This window comes from Lagopus muta, chromosome 2 (assembly GCF_023343835.1).
Source record: "Lagopus muta isolate bLagMut1 chromosome 2, bLagMut1 primary, whole genome shotgun sequence".
In the NCBI taxonomy this organism is placed as follows: domain Eukaryota; kingdom Metazoa; phylum Chordata; class Aves; order Galliformes; family Phasianidae; genus Lagopus; species Lagopus muta.
Window position 1 is genome coordinate 80614838 of NC_064434.1, and position 25831 is coordinate 80640668.

General features: G+C 36.9%; 1 protein-coding gene across 2 annotated transcripts in view; it reads left to right on the forward strand.

Moving 5' to 3' along the window:
• Positions 1-25831, forward strand: part of ZFAND3 (zinc finger AN1-type containing 3) — a 133594-nt gene that overhangs the window by 25268 nt on the left and 82495 nt on the right. The window contains exons 1-3 of one of the 2 annotated variants that reach the window (XM_048935592.1): positions 6733-6785; positions 8555-8595; positions 10456-10482. In XM_048935592.1, the coding sequence (XP_048791549.1) occupies positions 8568-8595; positions 10456-10482 (55 nt within the window). In that variant the 5' untranslated portion in view covers positions 6733-6785; positions 8555-8567. Of the gene's footprint in view, positions 1-6732; positions 6786-8554; positions 8596-10455; positions 10483-25831 lie in introns of those variants that run through there. The other variant, XM_048935591.1, reaches the window with a different exon arrangement.

The following is a 25831-nucleotide window of genomic DNA, read 5'->3' on the forward strand; positions in this document are numbered from 1 at the left end:
AACATACGGTAACAAAAAAACCTCTTACATGTGAAGATTCCTTTCTTCTGTGCTCTTGGTCTCATCTTTTATCTTCCCTTGTAGAGGCTCCACATCCCCTGTATTATGCTGCTGTAGTAGTAGTGCAGCCTAATAACAAATGAAGGGTTGAACCTGAACTAGTTTTCTATGTTGGGTTGTTTTTTGGGGAGGATGGGTTGCCTTTCGTTGCTTAAGGTTTTTGGTTTGTTTGGTCTTGTATTCCATGCTTAACTTTGACTTGGTAAGTAACTTTCTTCACTGTTTTGAAAATCTAGCTAGCATCATACTTTTTGCTTAATGTGATTAATCTCAAGCTTATATATCATAGCTAAGGTGAAGGAAATGGTTTAAAAGTAAGGCCTTGTTAAGGTACTGTAGTTTCCTCGGACTATTCAACTACATAAATTCTGGAAAAGAGCTGAGTGGATAGCAGCTCTCTAGAAGCAGATATGGAAGCTAAAATAGAGAGATGAATATAAACCATTATATCAGCTTGACTTAAAAAAATAAAAGAATTAAAAAAAAATAGAGAAACCCAAAATGAAAACTGAAAAACAGAACTAAGTAATGATTCTTTCTTTGCTTTCTGCTTTGTAGTCGTCTTCCATCTCCAAAAGCCGGTATCGACAATAGATAAAACCTTGATTATAGAGGCATAATTTTTGGTATAGCTAAGAATAGTGCTAGGCACACTTCTGTTAAGGTTTCAGTTATTCTCAGCTTCGTTAAAGCTGCTATTACGGGTTCTGATTCAATATGACTGTTGTAGTTGGGCAAGGAATGGATGTGAATGGGGAGAAATGTAGAAAAGTCAGGGTGCTAAAAAATGTGATCTTTTAAGGATGACTGGCATAACTTTTGTCGTTCTGGCCTTACATGTGGATGATCTGAGTCAGTCTGTTTAACAGCTTTGCATGCTGAAAAGACATTGTATCCTTAAACTGAACAAGAAAGGGAAGTTTTTAGGTTTTTCTTAATCTAAATAGAGTTGTTGGAGTTGTAGAGTGTTGAAATAAGTGTCTTGGGAATGTTTGATGTATTGGTGTCATGCCTTTAAGTCAGGGGATGAAATAGATGCTTTCTTGATGTCTTTTCCAACTGATTTTTTTTTTTTCTAAGAAAGTTCTGATATTTATTACTGATCCTGTGATTTAGGTTTTTGAGTTCTGCTTATCAGTAGAGCATTGGAATGTCTGATCTGAAGAAAAAGACATACTTAATACAACTTGATATTGTAAAATCTGAGGAAGGTGCTTGTGTTGTCATAAGGCGAATTATTTATTACCTGCAATGCATATAAATAGTGATGTTATTTAGGGATTGGTGGAAAGTAGGTGGATCAGAACATTCTGATTTTGTTCCTACTTTTCTATTAAAGGCCTCTTAGAGTTGACTAATACAGGGTCACAGAATGGTAGGGGCTGGAAGGGACCTCTAGAGATGATTTAGTCCAGCCTCCTGCTAAAGCAGTTCCCTACAGCAGGTCTCACAGGTGGGTTTCCAGGCAGATTTTGAATATCTCCAGAGAAGGAGACTCCACCACCTCTCTGGACAAGCTGTTCCAGTGCCCTGTCACTTCTGAAGTAAAGAAATAGTTCCTCAGGTTCATATGGAACTTGCTGTGCTCCGGTTTGTACCATTGGCCTTTGTCCTATTGCTGAGCACCACTTAGTTTTTCAACCTTTATACTGCCCTTTACAGTAGATTGTGCATCTTTGTGAAAAAGATTCAGAGAATTTCTGGGGGAATGTTTGGAATAGGGTTTTGCTGCTGAGTTTTTTTTTTCTTTATTGTTTAAGCGAGTGTAGAGACTTGTATTTATGGTGCATTTATCTTTGACTGGAGAGCAACAACTGTGTACACTGAGCTAGAAACTGAAATGAATCTGTTCTGAGTTGTTCCAACCCTTCTTACCTAGTTTAAATGCATTAGATTCTTTGCAGTTTCTTGTATGAATTGTTTGGATAAGGCTGTAAATTGAAACTCCATCAGTGCTTTTGTCAGAGCCCAAGATACATTTTGTAAGAATAAGGAGCTGCTTTGTTGCGGTATTTTCCCCGTTTTCCCTCTTGTGCGTCTGTGCTGTGCTTTGGCATTATTGTAAACAAAGCATTTCAGCGTCCCTTTATATTTAACATATAAAAAGTGCTTCAGCCATAGAGTTTTAGAAGAATACTTTAGCTTAGCCATTGGAAAAATAATAAATCAGAGTTCAGCTACTTCATTGGGATGCACTGGCGTGTCTTTTGACTGTGGAAAGTTGCCAAAAGGGCAACTCTAATATTCTGTGCTGTGCATAAAGTTTCTTCTTCGTTTCATTTCAAATTGAAGCAGGATGATGAGGTCTGTGCTGGCATGTGACTCGACTTTCTGCTGCTTACCAAAAATAATGGTAAGGAATGCTGTGTTGTTTATGGTGAAAATGAAGAATCCAGGAATCAAAAGCAGAATATGAATGTCTTTTCCGAGCTAGTAAAACTGTTACGATAATAGTAATAACAACAAAATCTTACTAATAATACTTCCTAACTGAGGTGGAATTCTTACAGATAAATACCCCAGGCATAGGGGTGTAGAACAGCTCAGGAAGAAGAGACATTGGCTGCCTTTATGAGACATTTGACTTCAGATTTTAGATGAGTGAAAAACCAGTTTGAGTTTATGTGGGCATTTGTTTGCCAGGTTCGCTGCAAGTTCATCTGCATTTGACATGCTTCACTTCTGCTCCTTTATGTGAAAAGAATTTGGCATACATAATTCTTGAAGAATTACTGAGCTGCCTCAGTCTAAAAACATGAATAGTTGTTTAAACTGTCCAAAAAAATCTTTTCTGTATCCTATTAGCGAGATTATAAACTAAGGAGGAACCAAAATATTAAATATACAGCGTATATTTAATCTGTGAGTTGGCATCAGATTTAGAACAATGAAATGGCTTTCTAGAGAAGCTGGAGGATATACAGAAATTTCAAGAGGATGATTGAAGGTCTTATTAATTCAGTCTAATTAACCTCCTTTCTGTACAAGGTGAGGTGTTGTGTGCTCTGAGAAATGATGAAAAGTGTAAGGGAAGTACCAAATTGAATCAATTTTCTTTTAATGATAAATAACCCTTCTGGTCTGGTTAGGCAAAAGTAAACACATGTGGACTGTGGTTCTGCTTATAGTATGTGCCAGGATTCAGCTCAGAGTGAATTCTTCAGCAGAGTTATAAACCTTTGAAAATTGCTTTATAATGGAAATGGTGACAGACCATTAACTACGGCAGTATAAATGCATTACTTTAACATATGTTACAGTCGTCCTAAGTTGTCGAACACATGAAAAAACAGCATGTGCAGGAAATTCAGGGAGGAGGCTTCTGTGTAGCTTTAACTAATTAATGACATGACTCAGTGCACGTTAATGCTTGTCAGGCACACGGCCCTCAAGGTGCCAGGCAGGTATCATTCACGGACTGAGTGAGATTTGACTGTGGGAACGCTGACATCCCGCTCTGAGTGCTGTACTGGAAGAGGACCAAGAAGGACATGATGTGTTTAATCACCAATGCAGTTATAGAGCTACTGAAGCAGATACGTTTTCCTGCTGCCAAATCATAAGAACTTCTAAATCAGAAAGATATGCTAGGTATGCTGGAAAGTCCTGTTACCAAAAAAAAATGCAAAATCATAGTTACTTAAGTAACAAGTGCAAGCTACATTTAAAATGAAATGTCTAATATGTGTCTTATATAAAAGCCTTTTCTCCAAATTTCTTATTGTCCCTGTCCTAAAACACAACCAAAGAGAAATTACTCCCAGAAATTACTGTTCTTTTTTTTTTTTTCTTTTATAGGTATTAAGAATATACACCTGTGCCAGAATTATTACTTTATTTTTACTGTAGTGCAGCTGTATGAATCTGCCCACTGGTGGACGTTAGCATTAGGAATACCAGTTTGTGTTTGTGTTGCCTCTTAGCACTTGTGTGAAGTATTGGTTTTTAGCATTTCTGGTTTGCTTTTTCATCTTTCTTCTTTAAAATGCGAATGGGGAAGCTGGGAAGTGCCTGACTGCTGGAAAATGTAAGGTTTTGTTACAAAACCTTTGGTATTTATTAGGTAAGCCTATCCAAGTTTCTTGGCAGAAAATTGCTTTCATTAGGAAGTCTGAGGATGCTGAGAAGAAGTGGATTTTTGTATAATGCTTTTAAACTCTCTCCTGGTGCTGTGAGTTTCAGCATGTATTTTATTCTAGAATCTTCAGACTGAGAATTCTCTTTTACATTCTGCCTATTAGAATCAAGTATGATACACCTATCAGTCTTGGAGATTTTGAGGTGAAACTATCTTCATTCTCTAGCTGTGGCTTTATTTTGATAAAGTTATTTACTGGGGAAAGGGAAAGGGCTTCAGTGGAGACAGAAGAGTAGAATGCACACTGTTTTGGACAGTACCTCCCAGCTGTATTTTGAGAGATGGCAAAAATTAAAAGGAATAATGAGTGGAGTAGGGTATATAATTCAAGTAAATAGTTTTCAGAGCTTTTAATGGAATAGGTGAGGCCGTGCCTTTGTGAGAATGTAATGAAAGTGATAAATGAACAGAGAAGCAGAGTGGCTGAATAAGAATGTCAGCTCTTTTGATTTTGCCCATTAGTTACAGTATATCAGTCTACAGGAGTGGACAAATGTTAGTTTTGGTAGTCAGTTCCTCCCTCTTTCCGTTGTGTGCATTGAATCTGAGGTGCAGTTGTTGATGTTGCTGAAGTGAAGCCCTGGCGATGGTCTCTGTGTGCATCTATTGGTTCAAAGAGTTTCATTTGCTTAGAAAATTTGTATGTACCATAATCCAAGTGAGAGGTGATATGAATATCCCAAATTGAGGTTTGGTATTTTTACCTTTACGTATGATTTTTCACTTGAATTATAAATGTGAATTCTGGGATGACCTATTTCTGCGATTTTTTTCTTTTTCGAAGCCCCTGTCATTCATTGTTACTGCTTTCAAGGCTGTATTTTTAAGGGAGATTTTTCTGTTGTTGTTTTGGTTCTTGGAAGTGGAAACCTTTTAAATAGCTGAGATTTTTTCAGACCAAGTTTTATCAAATAGTTGCATGCAATACTTGTGAAGCCTCTGGGATTTTCCAGCTGGTTTGAAATTCCCCTGCCTCTAATTTGCTCTGCCACTTGACCTTCCAAGCATTGCTTCACCTGGTGGTTTCCAAATCTACATAATTTTTATCACCCTTTAGTTAAATGGTTTCTTTTGGCAGATGAAAGTACCTTCAAGTAAGGTTTAAGTTTATATTATGCCTCTAAGATAATGCAATTCTATTTGACTTGATTTATCCATAAATATGAATATCTGTCTGAATACCAGCTTAAATTACGTGCAGGTGGAGGTGGTAGATTACTAATACAAAACTGACTTTGTAAGGACACTAGATCTAGAATATGTACTGCAGTAGCTCTGAACTACATGCTGTTAAGCACGAAGCTGACTTTTATGAGGGAAATCTGGGAATTACCTTAATATCTCCCATTAAAACCAGTCATTTGATGACTAATTCATAAGCATGTTGAATATCCCCAACCTAACTGTAAGAGAAGGGTGTGAAAGCATTGGCTGTCAGCCTGAGGGCTTGCAGTCTGTTCTCCTTGCCAGGGTTAACTTAAGCTTTCAGCTCTCTATGCCTTATTTACCTTTACTCTCATCGTTCTAATGAATTTTCCTAGAAATCCAATATGTATTGCATTTCCTAGAAATCATCTGCTTCTGAGTTGCCCTCTGTGACTGTGAAGTGGAAACAAAGATGGCTGTACCATGACCCCCTTATGTCATGACCCTTTTCTGATAGGAGCATTTCAAATGAGGTTGCCTTGAAATAACCTGTATTCCAGGTGTATATTTGAGAAGACTGCCAGGAACATAGAAATAAAGAAATAAATACGATTAATGTAAATCAGCAATGTGGATAGGAAGCTTTACATGAGGAGAAATGGCACATGCAGGTTTGCTCAGTTTTAAGGCTAGTGAGAGGGATGAGGAAATCCTGTGTAAGAGGGGAAGAGATTTACAATGCAACAGAACACCATTAAATGTGTATTTTACTTGTCAGATGTGAATACCTCCAAAAATTGACATATCTGCACTGCTTGATATTTTTTGTTGTAAAACTTTTGGCCTTAATTAAATATTGCACTTTTCACAAGGAGTGGTGGTTAATCAGCACTGTTACTATCTTAGTACTGGTTTATCTGCAGTGACCTCTATATAGAAGGAACTCACAACAAGAAAAACAAAACAAACAAACCAAACTAACGAAACGCATCAAGGAACAAGAAAAGCAGTCAAGGTTCTCATCCAATGTTGCAGCCTCTGGCTAACTTGTGTGCCTTAAAAAAGCATATAAAGGCACCTGAAAGTGAACCTTGAAAGAGTAGCAGTGAGCTGAAGTTGTTTGGTTGCTTATCCAATTTTTTTAAGAGTAAATGGCAGCCCTTTTTGTTTTTTACACATGGCTGTATGTTATATTTGTGCGTTTGTGTGTGCTTTTCATTGTTGGTGTGTTGTTAAGTAAATATTATATGAGGATTTGGATTGATATTTAACAGCTGAGATGGTTGATGGAAGCTTATGTCGTTGCCCATTCCGATGTCATCAGTATGAACCATCTGAACTCTACCTTTCTTTTTCTTTGCTGCCCCTGGGGTTTAATGGCTTTGCAGAGAAGCTCCTGCCTGGCATATTGAGGTGCTCCAGAAGGTCTAATCCATAAGCAGTGAGTACTGAACTGCAGCACACTAATGCTGTAGGTGTTGACTCACCGTGCTGTTCTTAATTGCAGTTCTTTTGAAGGTAGAAAATCTGTGCAGGCTGTTAACATAGATATTGAATTTTTTGGTATATACCAATATGATATGTATTTGTATGGCTACAAATGCTGCTCTGGTTTTCCTGGGAATTAACTTTTCTCCTGTGCACATACTAGCTTTCATGTGTTTAAAACCAGCTTTCATGTGTCTGTGGCTCTTGCTATAGCTGGCAAATGCTTACGTCTCATATCTGCAGTGAACTGTGTTCTCCTAGAACTCTTGAGCCTGATATAAACCAGCTTTAAAATCTGCATGAATTGAAGAGCATCTGTAGTGTTTTCATGTGACTAATGCTAAGATCTGGTTGATTAAGACTGGATTTACTTTTGAACTGGGAAGTCATTCAGAATATTCATTTGCAAGCTCTGGGGGAAAAAGTATATAATTCTAATAGGTATAATCTTTTGTGATTTATTTGCTTTGGAGAAAAAAAAAAAATCAAGATTTTTAGTTTGAGTCTTGGTTCTTAAGTTTTATATTGTTCAGTGCAGATCTCAAAATTCTGTCCATGTTTGGTTGGAATTAAAAAACTGTTTAGGTAGCCTCAGTTGTTTTTAAATATACATATTTCTATAGATAAATATGCAGTTAATTTGCCTAAATGAGATCTTCCTGGTAAGAGGCTGCCCTGAGGAGGGTAAAAAAGCCTTCTGAGCATGGATGGCTTTGGTAGAACCTTACCTGCCAATATGTACTTTCAGGCCTGTTCAGCATGATGCTAATGCTTACAGTGGCATTCAGGGAATGTTGAATGAATCAGATGTTGGGCAGTGTGCACAGAAAATGGGTTGTACTTACCTGAAAATGTTTCAGTGCTTAGAGACTGTGAGTGTATTCTCCAGGTCACTTTGTAAGGGAGATGTGATATTAGGATATTTTGTAAGCTGCGGGAAGCTTTGTGTGATTTCGTTGTAGTCCTGGAGGGGGCTGTAGCCTTAACTTTATTTGTTTGTGAGCCTGCTGACTTTCTCGGAGGTTGAACGCTTGTGGTGTAGTTGTGTGAATGCTTTGGAGACATCTGGGAGACTTAAGATGTTGCTGTTTTTCTCTCAGCTGAAGGTTACTGCCCTGAAAGTTGAGCCACACTAACAGATCATATGAACTATCCTAGTCCATGTCAGTGCAAAGTTAGCCTGGTTATTTTAAATTACTGCTGGATGCGGCTGAGGGGAGTAATGAACAGCTTGAGGTAATAATTCCTTAAACCATTCCAGCTAGCATTCCAAGAGCACATCTGTCTATGTCCTTATAAGTGCAGTATTTTAATCTCTCTCCTGCAATACTGTATCCAAGATTTGTCAGGACTGCAAAGCTATTGCCAAGGAGAGCTTTAATATTAAAGCGGAATGTATCTGCTCTTCCTGTCTGTCATTATTGTCATATAGGAATAGATAGGTCTGGTAAGTGTGCAGTGTCTACCTTGAAAGGTAAACTTATTCTTAAATATGAGGTAAATAAATGTGAAAATTGTGTTTTTAAAGCTCTATAAATTGGAAAGAGGTTGTCAGATGTAATCTCCTCCTCATCCCTGTTCCTAGTTTGGCTACTTCTAGCCTATTGTTATTTTTGATTCCTAGCTGTGTAAGTTCTTACCCTGTCTGAAATTCTCTGTATTGATTCAAATGATAATGAATATTTTAGCTCAATTTGTTATTTTATTTTATTTTTTCCCCAGGTCCAGCAAGACTATGAATCTCTGTTCCAAATGCTTTGCTGGTAAGTGCAATAAAAGGCTTTATGTTTTTTGTTGGGTTATTGAAACCACATTGTTGGCATCTCCTGCAGGGTCTTTGCATGAGTTTTTTTTCCTCTGCTGTAGCTGTGTATGCATAATCGGATTTTCCTCACTTTGGTTCTTCATTTATTGCCAATCAAGAGCCTCTTGTGTAGATGCACCTTGCTGTTGAAGGTTATGGGAGTCAGGAATAGCCTTGAACTACAGTTCTGCTGTTAGCACAGCACCTATATGTATAATACTGCTCTCAAAAATGCATATCTAAACTGCAATTCACAATTTTGTAGAACTTTGTAATAGATTTTGTAGATTTTGTAATATCCTCTGGAATGTGATGTGGATGAAAAGCAAAAAGTTGCTATAGAAAAACTCATTTCACTTTTTTTTTTTTTAATTTGTAGCCTTTGAAAATTAAATCATCCATAGCTCATTAGTAGGCTGCTTACCATTGCTACATATCATTTTCTTTTATTGCTACCAGCTAAAGTGTTAGGAATTGCTATTGACCTTTTTCTGTTAGCATCTGCTGGCTTTGTCTTCCTGAATTTTTTTGTGCTATTGTTTAGTATTACAAGCTTGCTTTAAATTGTGATTAAAGTGGTATCATTGTTCATGATTTTAATTTCTCTTGGGGAAACAAACACAGTATTAAAAAGACGAAAAAAAGTTTTGAAACTTCCATTGGCTTGTCTATGGAGTATTTGCTTTTAGAACTTAAGTTGGTCTTCGTATTGAGCTTACACATTTTTTGAGTTTATTTTTTAAAAGTCATTGGCTCCAATGCAAAAGTGATGGAATCTTTGAAATTTAAGGAGCACTGCTCATGCCCTCCTCCTTCCTACTCTCATCCCTCTGCCAAAATAAAAACTGCTTTTACAGAAGTTTGTACAGAAGTGTACCTTGACTGGTGGATTTCAAATCTTGGATTCAACATCACTTCCTCAGACAAAAACATGGAATTACGAAGATTGTCAAAGATTGTTCAGCAAAATCTGGTGTAAATTTCTCTGGCTGTTTCCAAGGCCATGGATCACTGGAAGGAAACTGTGAAAAAAGTGCAAGCCTTTTCATATACTCTTTCCCTACAAACCATAGAGAGATATAAACTACTAGGTCTTCAATTTGACTCAGTACCGTTGTGTTCTTACCAGCACTGGAAAATGACGTGTTTACATGACACAAATATGTGGATTTGCTGATTCTGAGATAGCAGAATGGCCAGTACTTAATATTTTGGATTTATCAGTGTACCCAGAACTTTAGAACCGTTAGGCCACTCATTAAACAAAAGGTCTTTGTTTTATTGCTCATTATTTGTTTTTTGAGAATAAATTTTTGTTCCCTTTTTTGGCTTCTATTCTGTAATTCTCCTGAAAAGCTGTTCCCTCTAATCAAATTCATTTTCTGCTGTAAAAATATGAGGTGATGTCTAAACATGTGGGATTTAGGAAAAAAAATTCTTAAGTTCTTCAAGATTTTATTTGCATTTGTTTTAGCTTGTTTATACTGAAAATATTTTTAGCATATTTTTACTGAGTTTCCAGCCATGGTATCGAAATAATGACACATACTGTTGTTTCTGTAAACTGAACCACCACAGATAGCAAGAATTTAGGCAAGAAAGCTGTTGAAATATGTTTTGAACCATTCCAGGCACTCAAAAAATGTGATGTGGAGAAGAAATTCTGTTTTTTTGGTTGTGTTTTTTTTTTTTTTTTTTTTTTTTTTCCTTTTAATATGATAGTTTATTCATTCAAATGTATTGTGGTATATTTGTGTGCAGGATAAAATTGGGAATTATTACTTCTCTTGACCATTTTTTCTTTTCTCTTTTGTTTTAGAAAAAAGAAATCCACACAACGAAAAAGGTCAGTAGTTTCACAAAATGACTCTTTTCTTTCCTATTGCAGGGCAGGGATCTAATCTAGTTTGTTGGTTTGTTTTAATTAATTTAGGACATGTGCAGCACTAAAGCTATTTGCATAAGCTTTATGTTCTTACATAACTCATGGGGAAAGGTCAACAGATCAGCATGGAATGACAACATTGTTGGGTTTATATTGCAATATCAGTTATTACATGGAACCTTTCTATCTTTTTTGTCAGACCTTCTGAAGCAGAGCAAAGGGCAGTCATGGGCTGTCAGTGTACCTTCTTGTTTGACCAAGTGTCTCCATTCTAATCAAGATGAATTCACTAGAAGTAGCACAGGGACTGAAACTCTTCGTTTCAAGTGTTTGTACATCTTAAATGAAACAGGAGAGTATTTTTAAGATGTTATTACGGAGGTGAAGTTGTTAAACTCTCAGTGACAAGAGTGAGTTGGTTATTTCAAATACATAGAACCCTTTGTCCAGAACACACCAATTTATTGGTTTAGATCTTAAAGGGGCATTTTGCTCTTTTGTACGAGGACAAACGTGCTGTTCCTCATGCTAAATTGGCTGGTGCATGAAGATAGTTAAATACTGGAGAAGAGCTTGAGCATAACTGTCCTCTTCAACTCTCTTTGTTCCCTTCAGTCCATTTGTCTGTTCCAAGAAGGAATAGCTGATTTGTTTTGTTTAAGCCCAGTGGAAGTAGCAGACTCTGAAGTGTTCAAGAGCTTTTCTTATGTCATTTCAAGTTAATTGTATTTCTGCAAGATACAACATTCTGCCTCAAGTTCTGTGCTGAACACACGCTATCAGTGTTTCAAAATCTCCAGGTACAGAGCAAGTGTAATCTTGCATACTAAATTGCTTCAAATAAATTTGCTCTTCAGATGGTTGAGACATAGTTGTCTCAGACTTCTTGCACGTTCCAAATACAAACACAGTAAAGTGTAGGTTTTACTTAACCAGAGTATAAGCTGATAAGTGGAAAAAATGCAAATCACAGCCAGAGCATCTGCTTTAGTGGCACTTGTTTTTGGCCTAATAGTGCTACCTCTGTATTTTCAATACAGAATGCTAAATATGAACAGTTAAAATGCAGAATGGCAACGAGTGAAATTTTTTGGAAGTATTCTTTATTAATCTAGTTTTATCCCTGTTTTGCTTAGGGAAGTTGTAGTATCAAGATCAGATAGGGACTTAGAGTGCTTGTGAAAAGCCACTTCTATGAAGCCTACCTGCTTTCAGGTAGGAATTCTACAAACATTCACAAAAACAACACCTGGTGCTACAAGAACTCAGTTTTAATTGGAGCCTGTGGGAACGGTCACAGCATAAACTATTACAGAGAAAGAATAAATATTTAAATACAGAAAACTATAAAACTAGACTTTCTACTTCAGTAGCTTGAAAAGAAACAGCAAGCCTGTGCTCTGATTTAAATCCATTTGATCTATTGGGAGTCTGGAAAGTTTAGCTTTTGTGATGGTGCAGTCAGCATTGTCCAGAGGAATGCAAGAATGGGATTTTGGGTTGTTTAGTAGCGTGTGAAGCTGAAGGTAAGTGCAGCACTGGACGGCTTGATGGGGAGACATGCTTGTAAAAACTGAGAGATCATGAAATGGTGATTAGGATATTCATGGATTTGTGAATCAATTTCAAAGCAATTCTGTTTTTATGTGATTGAGACTTTCCAGAAGTGTATGTTCATGTCTGTCTTAATCCAGCTGTGAGTTATTTATGTTCTGTGAAGGACTTGGTGAGTAAAATTAAAGAATTTTAATCTTCCTTCATCAAGGAAGGAATGGGTATTGCTGGTAATCAGCCATATGCTTGTCTCCATGCCAGGTTATCAAGTTTTGTAACTTGAATGGTACATTTTATTTTTTTCTTGTGTTTGGAGATCTAAGGGGACGAGTAAGAAGTGGATACTGATATCTCCTGTGTATCACCTGATTCTGGAAGTAGCTCATCTCCCTGTATCCTGAGCTCGCTCAGAGTGTGTGTTTTTGTTTAACCTTTCTGTTTTGTTCAGCAGCTATTTATTTTGTCACACCCAAGTCATACAGAATTTTCAGAGCTTACAAAATCTGGTTTCTTTTCTGTGACTCAGAGTCACTTGAATAATGGAGTTTCCTCTTCTCACTGTCTTTGTAAATCCTGGGAATGATTTAGAATGCTGTATTATGTGATGGTAACAACACCTACTCTAAGGATGATCTGGCAAAAAAAAAGTCATAAACATTCCTGCCTAAGTACTTTTTACTTTTAATGAACTTCTAGCTTGTCCATCAGTCAAGCTTTCAGGGTACTGAAAACCTTTTCATAGTTTGCATATTGTATGTTGCTGGTCCATGTTCATCCTGCTCCTGATAAATTATACTCATTCAGCCCTTCTCTTTGTTAATTTTTTGTTCCTAAATGAATAATTAATCTGTCCTGCTTACATTTTCCATATCCTTGTGCTATCTACTAATAAAGTAGTACTTTATTGTTGGAAAAAGAGCAAGCATTTTCAAAAGCTTAAAACAAACAAGAAAGCACCAAACAGTTGCTTTACCTGTGTAAACAGTTCTGTTTACCTGCGTACAAAATGCATCCTTTTTCAGAAAGGCAGCAGAATGTTTTTTACCTTTGCTGGTTCCTAGTGGAAGCTGGTGCCTCAATTTGTCACTTCATTAGGCTAGAATTTGTTGCTGTAGTCGTTTCTGGCTTTGTATTTTGAAGTACAGAGACTGCTTATTACAAACAGTGGCACTCACTGACTGGCGCTTGAGACGGAGAAAGATGCATCTCTGAATTTTATTGTATGCTCAGACTTGAAGCTGAACAATTCTTTGGAAGATTGTATTGCTGTTTGAAGTGGCAATAAAGACACTGCTAATTTCTAGAGCACCTGCTGGTAGAGAACTGTAGCATTCCAGATACAAACATAGATGATGTTTGGCATGTACTTAATTTCCCTTACTCTGTGCCCAAGGAATTCTTGAGAGGAGGAAGAGTGGTAGGGAAAAGATGTCTTAGCATAATTAGTAAACTTGACAAAGTCAGATGTATGCTTTTGAACTTTCGAAAAAAGAAAAAACAAACATGAAGTGGAATTAAGTAAACAATTGGATGAATGAATTCAGTCTACAGTTGGGCTTCACGTGTTCATAAGCTTGATTTACACTGCTGACTCCAAAGATTATTTCTACTGCATTATTCTGCTGTTTTAAAAAGTGTGAAGATCTGAGTAATAGCTGTGGTTGGGTTGTTAGAACAGGGCAATATTTTCGTCACTGAATAGGAAAGGATTTTGGTTTTTGCCTCTTCCCTGGACCTGTCTTGAAGTTTTGGTGATAAATATGAATTAATAGGGGAAAATGAGTTTGTTCAAGCATAGTTGTATTAGGCTTAGGAATAATTGTTTTAGTTTTGTCAGATATGGTCCCATCAACCAAATTATCTAGCATGATTATGCTATATGCTTCTAGTAAATAATATGTATAAATTGGAAATGTGGGAGAAATGAATTTCTGAAGCTAAAATTGCTGTGCTTTTAAATGTAAATAGAGATTAAATTTTGAGTTACGGAATCAGTATATTTTCTGTGTATATGCCATATAAATATACTGACTTAGGGGGATTCGCACAATGAGAGGCTTATTTCATTTCTGTCTGTATCGACATGGCATGGAAGTATCAGAGTGCAAGGCTTCTATGTTGTGTTGTGTCAATATTTTGTCAACTTTGCTAGGCATTCCATGGAAGGACCTTAAAGGTGCCATGTGGAAGATGCAGCCTCATGTGCCCAGCACTTGCCTATGTGAAGATGTTGTGTGCAATATAGGTTGTCAGTAGGCGGCTGGTGCTTCAGCTGCTAGTTTGGTTTCCTCAATTATTTTTTTCCTTGGTCTTCCTCTTTCATCTTCCCCCCATATAAAGTAGATGGAGGACAGACCTGTGAAGCGTTTCTGTTAATGGTTAGTGGATGAAAGGGAATTTCTTTTGCATCTGATACTCAAATTGTTTCTCGAGGTAGTTCAGTTTTTTCTTCTTTCAGGCTACTACTAATGTTAAGTTAGTAGGGCTTTTTCCAGTGACATTCGAAAGTGTTTTTACCATGTAGCCTAGGAAAATTGAATGCATTTTAATTAAGAATTTCAGTGTTTTACAGACAGTGAATCCTGTTAATAGACTAATCCTGTAGGAGATTAGGGGCTGTTCCATTGGATTGCGTCTTGCTAAATTCATAGCCTGGTATTCTGGATTCATTTATTCTAAAAATAATAATAATAATAATAATAATAATAATAATAATAAAATATATGGATTACACTCAAAAATGCAACATCTCAGTGCTGGCTACCTGAAAAGACTGCCAAATTTACCCAATTAAAATTTTTTAAAATTTGAGTAGGTATCATTGATATTTTCCTTATCTCAAAAGGTTGCCAGGCCCATTGCACAGACTGACAAGAAAACAGAAGAGCTCTGTCCATTATTTTTCTTGAACTTCTGTTATTTTTAGTTTGCTTTGTAGTTCTGTTTTCTGTTTAGTGTACTTTTCTCTTTATGGTAAAGCTGGTTTCTTTTCACTTCTTTAATATCTTGTTCATCTTCTAACTCATAACCTTTCCAAATGACTTGTTGAAAAAGCAGCTGCAGTTTAGTCCCGTGTCTAGTCCCCATATGTGATTTAATAAAAAAATAAAAGAATAAAAAAATTAGGTATGACTTAAGTGCCATGATGTTCACACATTGTCGGCATGAGAACAGAGTTACCTATTCAGACTGTGAAACCCACAGGTTTCATTTATTAAACCTGTGTAATTCCATTCCTTCTTGTATATTATGCATGTATTTATAGGAGAATGTTTTTCTTTTTTCCCCTTTTTTTTTCACATTTAGCAATTTATTTGAGTTATAGAAAAGTCTGTGTGCTGTTCTGTTCATTTGCTCGTTTGGAAGCCTTCTGTAGTTTATAGAGACACTAGTGATTTGTTCCTTAGCCTCCCTGTGGAGTTTGTTCCATATTACAATCTAATTCCATGTCTGTGTCGTGCACTCTTGAGCTGTTAATTTGTACATTTCGATGCAGTTTGTTTCATCGTGTTTTTGTAATCCAAACTGAATGTAACGAGCTGTGTGCTTTGGGGACCCAGCCTTGCCTTGCCAATTAGAACAAGTGGTTGCTGAGAGAGTGCATGTTTTAAATAAAACATGGCACTGCTGCATGAGACCAGCAGTCTTTGGGGAATAAGGGAAGCTGTTTAACTCTTTCTCTCTGAGAAGAAAGGTCAGTATCAGTAAGCACATTTTAGAAATGTTCAACTCATTCATCTGAGAAGTATGATCCAGATTGATGCTTTGTCTTTCAAATAAAATATAATTTGTCACTGGAGACAGTGTTTTGCAGCACTGCATGCAGAGTACTTAGAAATGCACAAGGACAGCTGTTGAGTTTACTGCATGTTTTCTAAGAGGGTAAACGTTAATTCCGCAAGAAAATAATACAATGCTCACAGCTAACCTTTTTATTTCCCCTTGTACTGCTACTCAGCAGGCTGAGGTTTTGCAGGAAAACTGCCAGGTGGTAAAAGTGCTAGTTTTAAAATGGTTTTTACAAGCGAAGGAGACTAGAAGTGGCATTTACTAAATGCATAGTAAGGTTATCTGCTAGGTTAGGTGACCATAAAGGAAGGTTCAGTGTTCTACCATTCCAGGGTACTGTGGGAAGGGGTACGACTGTGACCATCGATATTAATGTTTGTGACTTGAAGAAATCATCCAGCATTCGATTGTTCTTTATGCAGAACTTGGTGAGTTCAAGCTAAAAGCAACAAATATTGTGTAAGTTCATTTTATTTTTAAATACTCTTCTTTCATGCGTTCCATTCCAATATTTTCATTGCTCTTTCTTCACTTGAACTGACACATCCTTTGTGCTTGTACACCTTGGAAGAAAGAAGCTGCTCTTCAGCAACAACCTTCAGCTAAGGACGCTGAGAAAAAATTTAGGTGAACAGTCATGGTGGTTGACTCAGACATCATTTCAGCAGACATTGCATAGACAAGCAAGGCAAGACCAAGAAAAACCTCCCTTGTGAAAACCTTCTGGCTCAGCAGCTAGACATAAGGGGATGTACAGCTACTTGTAAAGGTGATTTAAGCTGTTAGGTAAGCAGACATACAGGACAAATGTGATCTGGATAATAGAACAATATGTAACTGATGACTTCTAAATTGTCTATCCAATTTGTATGAGAGGAATGTGATCCAGCAGTGAGACAGCTAGCCAAGAGCATGAGATCTGATTTCCTTTTCACAGCCAATGAGCATTTCTTTGTGGCAGTAGGCAACTCCTTTTTTTTTGTTTTCCTTCCACTTCTGTGACTCTGTTCCTCATTAGTTACTGAGGGATGGTGATATTTCATTGCTTTACTGAAATGGTTGTGTAGTTTAAAAGAAAAAAAAAAAGTCTAATGTTTGGTACAGTAGCAGTGTTCATCTAAGGTTTGTCTAGAGCTTCATCTTGGGAAGTAACAAGTCATTTTGAGGAATAATATTTTTATTTTCCTCTTCCAAATTGGCTTGAAGTAAGCATGCCATTAGTACATATTAAACTGAAAATTGGCTGTCTTCAAAGTTAGTCAGGCCTCTCACAATGATTAAATTGCTCAGATTGAAATAGAAGCTCGATCCTTCGTTGCTGCTCTGCCACTCTACATCTTAACTCTGAGCGTAATGCAGGAGATTAGTGTAACAGAACTCTGTGTCAGAAGTTATGGAACAGAAAGGCAATTTGATTGCACAAAGTCTGTAATTAGATTGATTTGGTCTATTTATGTCTTCACATCCACATACAGGCCCCAAGATTCGTATCCAAGTAGTCTGGCAAAGATAAGCACTACATGGTGAGCAAGGCATTATGGCTGTTGAATCCTCACTGTGATGGCAGATTGACTTTCCTTTAATACCTTTAAGGAATGGATGCTGTGTGGGACCTTTTGCTTCATTATTTTGTCTTATCCTGTAAAAGGCTGTTGAGGCACTGGGGCAAGTTGCCTGGATGCCCCATCCCTGGAGATCATTCAGGCCAGGCCAGATGGGACAGACAGCCTGATCTAGTGAGTGGCAGCCCTGCTGTCGGTGTCAAGGTTGGAAGTGAGTGATCTTGAAGGTCTCTTCCAACCAACTCAAGTCATTCTGTGAGTCTGTGAAAATTCTGGAACTTCTGTTATTTTCCTTCCCTTTAGAGAACACAGTGTGGTTGCAGTTCTGATCTTCATTTTCTTGATGCTTTTTATTCAGTATTTTTTCTCTTCTTTATTTGTGAAATGATGTAGCGCTGTTAGAATTAATTCATACCTTTTCTTTTAACTCTTGTAAAGCTGTTTCATCTGGAGCTTTAAATATTCTGCTCATTCTTAATTCATGCCAGTCTTCGTATATCTATTACAAATCTTGTATTTTCTCAAAGAGCTAGTCATCAGAGGGAAACTGCTCATGAAGTTATACATATGTAATATAGCAATAACCTTGCTTTAAAAAGAATAAATATTGTCTGTGCATGAGTTTCTACTTAAAGGTATATGTAAAGTAGAAAGCATAATCACGGAATTATTTGGGTTAGAAAAGACACTTAAGATCATCAAGTCCAGCCATGTTGTAATTTGTAAGCAGGCTTATTCTATGCGAAAAATTTCAGAGTGCCTCAGTATAAATTGTGTTGTTTTCATTTTCAGGAAAAGAAAACATTTGTAACCACGTGCATGGTTAAATGATACCCCTTAAGAAATTTGTGTATGAAAGACACTTAGAGTTGGTTGATTTTCATCTTAATGCTTATGTTGATTCAGGCTCAAAGACAAAAAAAAAAAAAAAAAAAATTGTTAATGCCTGAAATCTGGCCCTAGAATACTCATGTATCACATGAAGTACAGAACCACGAAAATCATGACTCAAGAGTGTTGATTCTTCTCTGATGCCACAAGGTCACAGTTTTGACCTAAGTGTGCTGTCTCTGTAGTGACAAGCAGAAGTCAGAATACCAGCTGAAGTGCAGAGTGAGCAGTCCAGTGGCATCTTTGTTTACAGAGTCCAGCAAGAAAATGATGTTCTTCAGTGCATAGTACAGAGTTTTTCTCTCTTCCTTGCATTAAAAATTCCACGGGACAAATTGTGAGGGAAGCAGTGGTTTGTGTAATTTTAACCATAGCACCGCTCTAGCTTACTTGAATAAACCAGCAAGTGAAATTAACAAGTTTCTCGAACTTAGTGTAAGAGGAGAAAACCTTGGAGATTTTTAAACTTTACCTATTTATGCATATTTCACATATGTTAGCAGCTCAGCAAAATTAGTAGCAAAGCCACTTGATCTCAGTTCCCAGATAGCATGAGATTTTCCTTTTGGGGTTGAGGCGTTTATGCTTAGCTCTGGGGGATAGTCATAGTGAATTACAAGCAGCCAGTAGATTATAGAATCATAAAATTGCTCAGGTTGGAAAAGACCTTAGAGATCATCAAGTCTAACCGCAACCTAACCATACTCTAACAACTCTCTGCTAAATCATGTCCCTGAGCACTGCATCCAAATGGTTTTTGAACACATCCAGGGATGGTGACTCAACCACCTGGGGAGCCTATTCCAGTGCTTAACAAGCCTTTCTGTAGAGAAGTTTGTCCTGATGTGCAGCCTATAGATGACTGAAAGGATAAGCATTAGAGAAGACCAAAAGTAAGCTTGTTTTAACAGAGTGTGTCTCAAGTAATTCAGGTTGGTGTTCACTTGCTTCTTGTTGAATTCTCTTTATCTCAGGTAAATGTTATTTTCAGTAAATTAAATCAGCAATAAAAGATGTACTTCTCCATTGGTACTTGTGTACGTTATTGGCTTTGTTCTTCTGAACAAAGCCTGGGTTTGTTTTGCTCTTCTTTTACTCCCATAAAATTAAAAACAAAACAAAGAAACTCTCAAAGCTAGAGAAATCCTCAACAAACTCCAGTCCTTTAGAAGGTGTCTTCGGAGGTAAGTGTGGGTATCTCATGCATTTACAGGCTGAAATTGAAATATACTGGTGTTGTCTCCCATTTTGTTTTAGCTGTGTTTAGTGTAGTTTTATAGGCCTTAATAGATGAGCTATTGTTCACCTTTGTTTATGTGTGCTGCCCTATGATATATGAGGAGATAGGAAGTTGGTCTCAGTATAGGTGGGTGCACTGTTTCACAGTGACATTTTCTATGTCTCAGCAAATTCTGTGCATTGCTTCAAGCCCTTGGTGGAACTTTCTACTGAAAAGCTTTGAGCAGCAATTTACAGCTACATTATGACAACTCTGGTTTTTTTTTTTTTTTTTTTTTTTTTTTTTTTTTTTTTTTTTTTTTTTTTTAATGGGACTTAGTAGTACGTAGAGGAAATTGTGATATGTATAAATAGTCCCAGAAATGTGTAAGGCTTTAATGGTGTTTACATCTATCCAGTTGACAAATGTAGTGTTTAGAAATATTCAAACATGCGTTGTTGCTCAGTGTTATTATTTGTAATTACTATTTTAAAATAACAGAACTGTTCTAACTGTAAATATTTAAGTTGATATGGCAGCTTTTTTGATAATCAGCATGTGAGAAAATCAGAGCCTAGTTGCATGATTGCTCATCATAGGTGACTGGATAGCTAGCAGGATTAGTAACTTTTTTTTTTTAAGTTGGGTTCTCGAATCCATGAGTAACTGAAAAAAAGGTCATCTCTAAATCCAAACCAAAGATGACTAGCACTATTTTCCAAATCAATAAAGCTGGTAGCCGTGGATAACAGTAGGTCTGTTATGTGTTTCAAAGTTTTTTTTTTTTGTTGTTCTTTTTTTTTCCCCTTCAGAAAGTTCTCATTGGGTCTCGGATGAGGCAAAAATACATAGGAATATTCATCAAATGGCTTTAGAAATGTAGAGTTCCTGGAAGCTTTTGTAACAGAACCTGTTTTTTTTTTTTTTTTTTTGGTGATAACCCAAGATCTTTTTTGATGTAAAGGTCAGATTTCATGTATTTGTTCTCTTGAGCTCCTTCTGACTGAAGGAGAGCTATTTTGCTTGTGATTTATAAGATATTTACTGTGAGTTAGTGCTGCATAAATGGCTGATGTGAGCAGCTCTGTGTTATGCTGATCATACTCCAGAAAATGGGATTCTAATGTATTTATTGGGGCCTTTTCTGTAGGCAGTGTAGCAAAGTACAGTGTTTCTGTTTACAGGGGAACAGAAATAACTGTTTTGTTTTTAACTTGCAATCATTTTCTCTTCCAAAAGTCAGCTGCAATGACCAGATCCCCATAAAGGGCAGATGAGCAGGCAGTTGTGATTCCCACTACACATGTACTTGAGCCTGAGCCTTCAGGGAGGGAAAACTTGTGGCTAGCTCCCTTTGGCTTATGAAGATGTTATCAGTGGTACTTGAAACTGTACATTTTTCTTGAAAACTTCAAAAAAGGACAAAACCTCAAGCCTTATGTAATTTAAGGCATCTTTTTCTGTGTTGTGCTTGCAGAGGTATTTAAAAGAGAGTCTGACTATTTAAAAAAGTTAAGCCAATGGTCTTACTGGTGTGAGGGCACTTTACGTAGAAGTCTCTGCTTAGCTCTTGTATGGAAATACTAAATACTATGACTACTTGTCATAGTAACCTCTTCTAGAGGTATGGAGAAAGTGTTTTATTAATTTTGGTTTGTTTCATTATTTTAGTGGCAAACTTGAAATTCTGAAACAGAAAAAAACGAAAACAAAAACAGCTCCCTGTGAGTAGGTGTTTTAGGAAGGGATCAAGAAATCAATTTTAATTTCCTCTTTCTGAATTTTCTATTGAGTTCCAGTTTACATTCAAATGTATTCCTAAACTGTGGCTAGACAAATAACCTAGCAAACAAGGAATGTCCAAGAAAACAGGACAAATACTAAGGTGAATTACTCTGAGTGCATGTAAATATCCTTTAGTTTCTTGGTTAATAGAAAGAAGTACTAACCTTCATATAAACCCAATTTTTCTTGCAAGTAGGTGTTTAAATGCAAACAGTGACTAGAAATCAACCTTTAAACTCTGACCTGCAATTTTAAAGCGTTTTACTTTTAATCTGTCTTTTGTGAAACAGGATTAGAATAACATCTACTAAATTTAAAATCTCACAATCCTTGCTGGAGCTGCCAGGTTAGCAGTGATTTCTTTTTTTTTATTTAAGATTTTTCCTTTTTCTGTGGAATGTTAAGGAATTCAGGACCAGAATATGGAAGAAAAGCATGAACTATTTTGATGCTGTGGTACTGAGCAGGTGAACCAATCCTTTGTTTTGTTCACTCTGCTTTCTGCGGTCTTAGGCCAAATGGCTGCACAATCTGTGTAAACATCAAACTTCAGGGGTTGAGGGCTTCAGTGTTCTCTACTTAATCTTCCTGTTTGTTTAGCTGAAAGGTGTCGAGGATTTTCGGCTTTTAAACTTTGGATGACATCCTTTGAACGTGTAGCTTTGGGCAGTCTGGGGCACATTCTGTCATCTTCCCTATTCTCAGACATGGTGACATCTGGATAGGGGAAGAGGTTACATGACATTTATTGGGTCCACTACACAGAATTAGGAAGCTCTTCTTCCCTTTTATGCTGTGTAGTGCAAAAGGCTGTAACTTAGTAAGGATATGGGCACCTCTAGGATACTTTGTGTATAACTGTGTTAACAAAGTGAAAGTTGCCAGGCTGAGCAGCAGCTTCCAGTTATTGGGTGGTTGAGTGAAGCCAGTAACAATGTACTGTTATTGGGTTTTTTTGCTTTGTGCTGTTCTGGCTTTTCTAGTTACAGTTTTATTTGCTAAAACCTCTGTATAGTACTTGTATAGTGTATACTACTGTTTAGTATCATTTATTAAATAGATCTTTAATGTAGAGATGAATTTACAATCTGTTTCTGCCTTTTGCTTAAAATAAAGCAAATAGAAGACTTGCTGCCTTTTCTCCCCGTTTGACCACTGATTAGAAAAACTGGGATGCTGAAAGCCAACTTCAGCATCTCCGTAACTTGATATGAGTTTGTACAGCAAGACCTGCTGAGACCTTCAGTTGTCCTGCCCTGTTACCAAGAAAAAACACAGTGAAATGAGAATGAATTTGTTGAGAATTTTATGCCTCCATGACCTACTCTGGAACATGATTGTGCTGCATTATTATAAACTCATTTTTCATCTCCTCTTAAATTAGCATTGACATTCTATTACTACGTTTGTTCTTGTCTTATGATTAGAAGATAAAGGAAAAAATCTTTCCGCTTATTAAAATAAATTGTTTGATAAGCGGTATCTTGCTTGAAGTAGAGTTCTCCTAGAAAGATGATAATGTAAATATCAGTCTGCTTTCTGTTTGCTTTCATGTATGGAAAAAGTGTTGTCAGGGCATCAGGAGAATGAGGGAGGTAAAGATAAGAAAAATGATGAGAAAGTGCAAACTGCAGAAGAGAAGAATGTCCATCTGTGGTGGTGTTGAAGAGTTTATAACCCTTCAGAGACTTTTGTCTTTAATGAGCATTATAATTCAAAAACTGCATTGTGAGAGTGTTTTCCATTCGGTAGTGTGAATTTTACGTGGCACACTAAGAGATGGGAAGATTTTTCAAATTAAATGCCAGCCCTGCTTGCAAGTTGTTTTTATTCTTTAAAAGCAGCTTTTTTGCAAAATTGGATGCGGGTTTGTAACTGATGTTCAAGTGCTTTCATTACAGCTATTTAATCTGTTTCAAGTTGATTCAGCCTTTACTAGAAATTTCTGATGAGGAATCACTGTTTTTCCTGTGGAAGACAAATTGGCTTTATAATTCAGTTTCTATCTAATAATTTGATCAGAAGTTTCAGAATACTCCAGAGGAAACATTCGCTTCTAACCTGTGGAAAGAGGTAGATCTACTGAGATGGAGTGGTCAGCATAACCAATAAGAGGCAAGGGAGATGTGGAAGGAAATTCTTTGTTTTGCTTTAAAAGTAATTTCCGCAGCCTACTTAGAGACTTATGTCCTTCAGATAAAGCTGAGGCATGAATGTAGGTAACCTGGTATTTGATAGAAGTGGAGCACAGACTTCTGCCAAGAGGCATGACTCAACACTTTCACATACTGGGGGGGGGGAGAGAGAGGAAGTGAAATAACTGAGTAATTAGCAGATCTAGACAAAAGAGCTTTTGATTTTTCCAAGAGATTTTTCTAAGAGACCTTTCTTAGACTTACTAATTTAGAACCTGTTACATTCATTAGGCCAGTAATGATTTATTTTAATTATTTTATTTTTCTTCTGGGGGGATGGCCAGTAAAGTGACAACTAAAATCATGCTCAGGTTTTTCAAGGAGATAGTTGTTTTCTTCCTGACTTTTTTTTTTCTAGTATCTTCTCTACTACCTGCTCTAATATAGGCTGGCAGTAGAACCATGTAAGGCATGCTTTTAACCTATTAGGATAAAGTTATTGTCTTCAAATAGCGTTCATTTGTCTCGTGCAAAAATGAAGCCAGTCTAAAGGAGACTTTTTTTCAGCTGTAGTTTGGCCACCAGCAGATATGGGGTATCTCATAGGTGTTCGTCGCTTTCGAGCTGCCTTTCTTCATGTACCCTGGCAGTGCTCTCAGACCAACCTAGCATTTCTAACAGTGCATTGTAAGTGTCAGTTACAGCCTTACACAGATAGTCCTTGTGATTGGAGCCAACTCAAAATGAATTATTTATTAATATTATTTTACTGTTTTTGTTCAAAGTTTTGGTGAATATTCAGATAATACACTTGATCTACAGAAATGCACAGAAGAATGTGGGGGAATGTTTTTTTTTCTTTTTTCTTTTTTTTTACCATCTATCATAAATAGAAATTACATGCTTCCTTTGTTTGAAATTAGTCATAATAGTTCACTATCTTCTTTAGTATGTGACATGGTACAGTTGTTGGGGTGATTTAGATCCACTTGAACTTGGCATTTGGGGTTTTGATAATACCGTAACATCTCTATAATTCGAGGTCAAACCAGATTATAAATTGTCATGGCCCTTGCTTTTTAAGCAGCTGTGAAGAAAAATACCTTATCTGTAGATTGGGTTGTATACTTTTTATACTGTTTCTTTGGACTGTATTTAGCAGTGAAGTTCCTGGAACTGAATAAAAATTAGGCTTTGGTCTAAAGCATGCTACAAAACTCAGTATAAAGAGTATCTGCATAGTAAGAATTAGTAAGGATCTTCTTCCTAGCCTCAGCGCTTGTTTGAGAAGAGCTTTGCTGTTTGATGAGGGACCACATTGGATATATCTGCGTTCCACTGATGCCAGTGATTTGTGCTGCCACTTGCTCAGTCTACGGGTGTTTGCTGGAAATGGCTTTCTCTTAGTAGAGAGTGCTCTGGCTTTTTTGCTCTTTTTCCCCCCCCTCTACCCTCAGATTGATTCAGAAGATGAGTGATAGATACGCATCTGTCTGTGTTGCAGTACCTTACAGAAAGTACAAGATGTGAAAGGGAAGCGTCTGTATCTCTTTACAGCTTTTTGAGAAGCAGCTCTAATCCCTAGGGTGTGCTTCGTTGCCTGCCTTGTTTTATCAGCAGTAAGCGTTCTTTACCAGGCAGGTGTTCTGGGGCAACCTTTTTACATTCCTGAAATCAAACCCGAAGTGTTGAAGAATTGTAAAACCAATATTATGAAGCTTCTCTAAGAAGGAGATGCATATTAGAAGTGTTAAGCAGTGTGCTCCTGGGTGTCTTTCACTGAGAAAAAAATAAGTGAAACATTAACATGTTTTATTCTTTGTCAACATAAAGTCATTTGTGATGATGCTTTTTCTCTTCCTTCTGTCATCATCTCTAGTATAGATGTAAATGTGTGCTACATTTTGAAGCCATTTTCTGCATCTGTGCTGTTTGGTGTTTAAATTGATTGGGCCTTTCCTTTTTGCTCTTATAATGAGGTTTCAAAACTTTTAGTTTGTGATCAAGGTTTTCAAATATGCTCATACTTGAAGTGTATTGGGTTATGAGTAAGCATTTTTCTATATATATGCTTATTACCTTTTCAAAGGAACTGAAAATAAATCTTAGCTATCTTGGCACATTTTTGGACCCTTCCATGATTAAAAATTCAGAATAAGGTTAGGTTATTTTACAGTGGCTGACAAGGTGTGACATGGTAGCTAACTGGAAGGGAATCCATAGGGAAACTGCTCACTTTTAATTCTCCTTTCTATTAGGAGTGTGTTGGGGGATCATAGCAGTAGCTTCTCATCTGCATGTGGTAGCCAGTGAAGTGGATATGTGGAGCTCCGTCAGTGGGGAAGAAGAAATGATCAGTGTAAAGGAAAGATATG